General features: G+C 39.3%; 1 protein-coding gene across 1 annotated transcript; it reads right to left on the bottom strand.

Moving 5' to 3' along the window:
- Positions 1-224: 224 nt before the first annotated feature.
- ftr82 (finTRIM family, member 82) lies at positions 225-5,933 on the bottom strand. Its single transcript, XM_083531902.1, has 7 exons — positions 4,985-5,933; positions 3,103-3,198; positions 2,468-2,701; positions 1,969-2,128; positions 1,491-1,550; positions 1,318-1,386; positions 225-1,128 (listed from the first exon to the last, which is right to left on the bottom strand). The coding sequence occupies exons 1-7, from the start codon at positions 5,588-5,590 to the stop codon at positions 608-610; spliced, it is 1,746 nt and encodes a 581-aa protein (XP_083388028.1). The 5' UTR covers positions 5,591-5,933; the 3' UTR covers positions 225-607.
- Positions 5,934-6,825: the final 892 nt, after the last annotated feature.

Below are 6,825 nucleotides of genomic sequence, written 5' to 3'. Positions count from 1 at the left end.
TATATATTTTTCTTATTTACTTATTTTTTTTAACGTATAGCACATCAAACAACTGAGCATGATTCTGTCCTACAAATCTTTCATTTATTATTATTTGTATTTTTTTTAGAGTGTGAGATATACAGCTGTTGTTTTTTCTTAGCTAATGGAATACTGGAATAAAAATTCTGAGAGAAAAAAAGCCCTGAGATTTTTACTGTCCATCAAATTTGTCCAAACACACATTTGTCTGTTAATAAAAACTTTATTTGGAATATAAAGAGATCATTTTTGAGGAAATAATCAAGCTCTTTTTTTATCACAATATGAAGAATGGCACTTGGTACTTGGATAAATATAAGGTTTAGTATTCAAAAATGTTATTAATTTGAAAAAAGAAAAACAAATGGCATGATGGAATAATATTTTGTTATTTGGGGGAAAGGTCTAAATGAAATGCTGCAATTTGCAAATCAAATTCAGGGTGTGTCTTTTTCGTTGTTCAATTTGCCTTTTTTTGTAGTGTAAAATAAATTGCAAGTGTTAGTGTTAACTGGAACTGACATAAAACACATGATGTAAAAAAAAAAGTACTCTCTATAAAAATAAAAATTCATTGTCAAAGTCTTCATTTTAGCTGGCAAATTTTAACCGATGTTCCAACCCCAAATCCAGGATGGAGGGGTTCAGTGAAGGTGGTCTCAAAGCGATGGAGACACGTCATGGTCTCGCCGATGCTGTAAAAAGCCAGCACTCCTGCGTTGTAGTCTAGGTAGACCCCTATTCTTGGAGAATGTGGCGCATTGATGACTTTGTCCACCCGGTTATGCCAGGCAGAATAGCCCGTGTCAGAGCAGAGGAGACTCCAGGATTTATCGTTGTAACCCAGCAAGCAGAGTGGACCCTTGCCTTTGCGGCTGATGCCCCGGTAGGCCACTCCAACTGAGAATTCACCATTCCATTCAATCTCCCAGTAGTAGCGGCCACCAGTCAGAGCCTCACGGCATAGCACCTGGGCGAAGGTGTCAAACCTCTCCGGATTATCAGAGTAGGGCTGCAAGTTGCGGGTTCGAGTCACCTTCTTGTTCCCTTCTGACAGGTAGAGCTCTTTATAGGCAGTAGCAGGGTCCAGGCGGAGCTGACAGAAGTCTAAAGGCAAGGAGAAGGGCATTTATTTACCTCTAGTAGCTCAGAGAACATCAATGTCTATACCACGAAAGCCTTAAAAAAGTATTATTCTCAGAAGAAACTAAGCAAGAGGTCTCAAAGAATGTGTTATGTAAAAAGTTACAAAATCAAGGAACAAGTGACCGCTGAAATATTAGATATGCTACTTACATTTTAAGAACTCAGACCTGCTCCTCGGCTGTGAAGGAGGTGCACTGTCCACAGTTTGGACATCTTTGACTAGATAAAGAAAGAAAAAAGAAAGCATACAGTATGTTTCATTCAGCACATTTCTCATGTCGCTCTTGAACATTACGTCTTCAAATAGTCTTCTAATGCCTTACCTCGGCTGCTTTTCTCTCGAACACTACGGTTCTCCAGTGTGTAAACAGGTACTTCATTTACTGCAAGGCATCAGAAAAAGTGCACTTAAAAAACAATCCATTTGTTTGTAAAACATCATTACAAAGTTATGCCCACAAAGCCTTGTAATCAGGAGCCTTGTGTCATTACATAACACATCCTGAAAACACAAAAGGACGTTAATCACCCAATCAGGGCTGTTCCTTTTGTGTACCACACTAGTCATGATTCAAAGTACTATTTACTTTTTCAACCCAGTCACATGATTCTGCTTTATGCAGTTTGTGTCAGTTCATGATCATGTGCCCCATCTGACTGGATTAATTCCTCCCCATGCTAAGTGTTTATTTCAGTAGAAAAAGTAAACAATTCAGTGCTATAAAGCAGGAAATACTTATGTACAATATATCCAACAGTGAAAATGTCTTTAAATGGTTGTATTTAAAAGAGGATTCATACCTGATTTTGAGATCTTCAGCAGTTCCTCTCTGCCCAGTTCTTCAAGTTTTTCTTTGATTTCTGCAACAGCTTTCCTTACAGCACTGAATGAGAAATCTGGGTTCAGAGATACTTTGGGAATAAAGCCATCGTCAGTTGGTGTGCAAAGATAGTTGAAATTCTGTAAGGAAAAGAGGAAAACACTGCTGTTTAAATAAAAAGCTCTCAAAAGTTTCAATAAATAAATCTGTTTAGCAGAGAAACTGCTCTCAGGGGTACACTGGCACAAAATTAATGGCTGCATAATGAAATTATTGTGTAGATTTGGCACAAAAGTACAGGAGGTAAGGTTATTTCAAGGGTAGCCATACTACTGTTCAATTAAAAAACTCTACTTTTGGACGGGGTGGTATTTGTTTCAATGTTGAGTTTCAAAGTATTTAGTTTTAGCTTTAACTAGGTTTAACTTTTGAAATCACCAACTAGACATTTAATAGAATACCACGACTGAATTCTGTACCTGTAAAAAGTGGATGTGGTCCTCAGTACTATAGAGTTGCTTCAAGCCAGTCTCCTTTTTCTTAAGTTCATCAATCTCCTGCTCCAAACGCTCCATCAGTCCTTCTGCCTGGCTGAAGGCAGCTTTCTCATTAATGTTGATCAGCTTGGTGACCTCCGACCTCATCCTCTCGATGGCAGTGATCATCTCATCAAACATTTTCTTGCTCTCGGTCATAGCCCTTTGAGCCGAGCTCTGTGGCATAATTAAAACAGTTTAGCAAACACATTCAGCCACCGAATCACTTTGCTAATCACTTCATTTCAGTCTTCACGACAACTTCGTTGAAGCTTTCCTTGTTTTGACCTTCATGGCCTAACACACCAGAACAAAAGACAAACTGTGTCAACAGCTGGTTTCCACTTTATCAGAAAAAAAGGGCAAATACACCCAGGCCTCAAGGTTTATTTGTGTTCCACTGCATGAGGTTGTTATAGAGTTACTAATAAGATAAGGGTTCTACCCCGGGGTCAGTGTCACTCGCAGCCACATAATATGGCCTTCTTCTTTGTAGGCTGCACTGATTGTGTTACATGTTGCTTTTGATTGTAAAAATGGCCCATTTGGAAGGGGAATGCACTGAAACTGTTACCCACCTTCAGTGAATCAACAGCCGTTTTTAATTCCTCCAGTTCTTTGGTCCTCTGCTGGCATTTTTGTTTGATATCAGCTTGGGATACTCCAAGAAGTTTCTGTAAGAAAAGGAACACATAAAAAGATCAAAGCTAAAAGACTACACACACTGACAACCACAAAGGATCAAAATAAATACAAAAATCTTCCTTCTAGGATTCTGCTTGAGGTATTTTCTTATAGAAAAATATCCTGTATGGTCCTACTTAGAACCTTAAGTAGGAAATCTCTAAAAACGTTACCTGAGAAACGTTAAAAGAGTACTTAAGTGCATGTAAACTCCCAGTTTTTAAAGTATAACAATCTACTAATAGGTACCTAATATAATTAGGACTGAGTATCCACTGTTTATATCATTTGTGACATCCGTGAAAGTTTCTTTTGTATATTTGGCGAGGTGAAAGGCCATTGTAGCTCATTATTAAGTGGCTTTACATGGAGATATATGCTTAATGTGTGCTCTGTTTTAGGAGACAGGGGAAATAAAAGGGAGTTCGGGAATGCCAGCCACGCCAGGAATGTAAAACTAGCCGCTCCCACCTTGTGTAAAAGCATTTCAAGGTGCTCATGTCCTGGCCCTTTGGAGAAAAGGGGGCTTTTGGTGCAGCATTTCAGTGAGCCCACAAGATCATTCTTCAAGATAAGCTTGATGGAATGTGGGGAATCTGGGAAGGGGGTGAATAAAGGGAGTGTGTGGTGTGTGTCTCTGTTTGTGTGAGAGACTGAGAGGCTGATGAAAAATAAGGGGGGCTTCAATCTGTGATAAGGTCCTTCTGGTTTCAGCAGAGTAAACAAATCGTTCTCAGTTAGTACCTGCTGGTTCCCGCTCTGGCAGCAGATCACACAGTTTAACAACACCATCACTGAACTTATTGCCAAGTTTTGATAATGTTATTAAGGAGATAAACAAAAATTTAACAAATGCTGCTTTTATTTGAACATTCCCTGTTGTCAGTTGTTCAAGAGAAAGGGGAAACATTTGAAGGATAGCTATTTATAGTTTTTAATCTCGTCTTTCCACTTTCCCACAGGTACTGCCTGTTTTAAACATTCATACAGCCAAAGGAGAGATAATGCTGTAAGGCAGTTGGAAGGTTTAAAAATTTCATAGAGATGAAATTCCAAATGGGGGTTAGAGGAAGGTAGACATCTGCACATTCTCTCAATCACATGTGTCTATTTTCTGGCTGGGTGATGTCTTTAGTGTTTTAGCAGGAGGTCTCTTTCAATTTCTTTTACTGATAATGTAAGAGGTTGGGGGATGGTTGGGTCATAAGCTTTATGGCCTGATCTTACACTCACATACCTTTATCTGTGGGATTTTGCTTGACCCAACCCTTTCCCACCTTTTCTCTCAGAGCCCCAAGGATATAAATAAATTTTTGCTTTGGAAGAAAATGCACACTGTTTCCAGAATAAAGCCCACTCAGAACATTTTTTTACTCACCTTTGGCTAATCTACTCTAGAAACACTCCCTGTGTGGTTTCAGCTTGACCGCCTGGAAGTGATAACTTTATTTGTCTTTGACTTTTGTTCTACTAGTTCTGTGTCCCTTACACACATCTGGTTTAATGTTTAGCCAATTTATGCTCTCTCAACATTTTCTTGAACTGTCAGTAATAGCTTATAGATTGATTTAGACACAAAACTAATTTGACTAATAGATATAAGATAATAGTAAAAGTGAGATAAACTTAGGTAAGCATAATTACTACTCAGTGATGAAAGGATAGATTAACAGTCTGCACAGCTAACTGAGAGTCTTAGTCATATACCACTGAACATCTCATTCTTTGCTTTTATTAGAAGCACAAAGTTTTATTTCAAGTAAAATTACTCCTTACCTGCTTCTCACTTCTCTCTGCCTCTGCTGAGACAATATCATGACCCTTGTGCTCGCTGACGGTGCAGATAGCACAGATACACATCTGGTCAGTACGGCAAAATAGCTCCAGGCTTTTCTGGTGCTGTGGGCAGATCTTTCTGTCTAGGTTCCCAAGCACGTCCACCAGTTTGTGCCTCTTGAAGGTAGCGGACTCATAATGGGGCTTCAGATGTTTCTCGCAATAAGAGGCCAGGCAGTTTAGGCAGGACTTGACAGCTTTAAACTTCTTTCCCGAGCAGAAGTCACAAGGAACGTCGGCCGGTCCGGCAAAGCTTCCATTGGTTGGAGGCACAAGGTTGAGGTTCAAGCCGGTCTTCTTGATCTTCTCGGCCACTTTGGAGAGGGTTGCATTGGGTCTGAGCACGGGTCTCTGGGTAAACGTGATCTTGCACTGAGGACATATGTAAATCCCGGTGTAGTCAGCCTCATTCCAGTAACCACTAATGCAGTCCATACAGAAGCTGTGGCCACATGGGATGGCCACAGGGTCCCTCAGGAGACTAGCACACAGGTGGCAGGTGAAATAATCTGGGGACACAGGCTCAGCCATGTTCACCTCACACATGTACAGACGCTTACACACAAGCTACGTCCAAGCACCTGGTAAAGTAAACAGGGAGTGTCCGTTAACACAATAGAGGGCGAGTATGCACGCAGAGGAGACGAAGTCAGAAGTCTGGAGCCTTGCAATCGGTGTGGCTGTGAAACCAGCAGCTGCATACACAACCCACTTGTATTGTTGAATTCCACAAGTTATTGATTGAAAGCAGGTAAAGCCCTCCCCTCCTTACAGAAAGAGACACAGTGGGAAAGAGAGCAAGTAATAGAAAGTGATAGATAGAGCACAGCCTACCTTAGACAAGCACGTCAAGTAAGGAGTGTCAGAGCCTTAAGAGAGAGAGAGAGCCTGCGAGCGTAGAGGGTGGAGTCAACAAAAAATAGGGCAGGGCTATTAAGAATGACTGAATTGTAGTCTGGAGTGTCCCAAGATGGAACTGAGAGTTGTTTAGTAAAGACAGAAACACCCAAGATTTGATTGTTCTCTATGCACTTAATATTAAATTGGGAGCCAAAACAATATTTACAAAGTAATTGCACTTGGTTAAATGTTTATATTGCTGTTTATCCCCTTACTCTTACAACCACATATCATTCCACTTAGATTCACTGTAATACATTATTTCATAATTCTGTAATGCAGCTACTAAAAAAACATGAATAAATACATCAATTTTAAATCCTTATTGACTTCATGACATAAATATTGCCTACACCTTAAGCTTCATAGCCAATTGGTATAAAACATTCATAGCACATAGCTACATTAGAACATAATCATTATCAAATTAAATAAATAAATTAATTTGATCGATACAGGTGGAGTAGGTGTGACTGTACATAAAGAGTATTCAGCATTTGAGGATTTGAGTCATAGGTTAAAGTAAATCTGGTCAAACTAGTCTTATTGTTTACTTTCTATACGTGTGTGTGTGTCATTAAATAGTTTCCGTCTGTTTGCCAAACCTTTTTTTGTCTCCACTGATTATGTCTGCCTCTGCTCCCCAAGTTCCAGGTTTGGTGATGATTATTCCAAATGGTCGGAACCTTCTGTGACTAAACACCACTCGACATTCTTTTCCTCTTATTTTTAGTATTCTGTATAATATATAATATTTTTTATAATATATTGTGTGATCTATTAGGATTTAAATGTCATCATTTTGATAAGAATTAGAAACCGGACTAGTCTGCTGAACTTATACCTGTTGTTTCTTCAAATATTTTAGTTTGAAAAGTAAT

The sequence above is a fragment of the Silurus aristotelis genome (genome assembly GCF_946808225.1).
Source record: "Silurus aristotelis genome assembly, chromosome: 26".
NCBI classification, from domain to species: domain Eukaryota; kingdom Metazoa; phylum Chordata; class Actinopteri; order Siluriformes; family Siluridae; genus Silurus; species Silurus aristotelis.
This window is presented reverse-complemented; position numbering and strand designations above follow the sequence as displayed.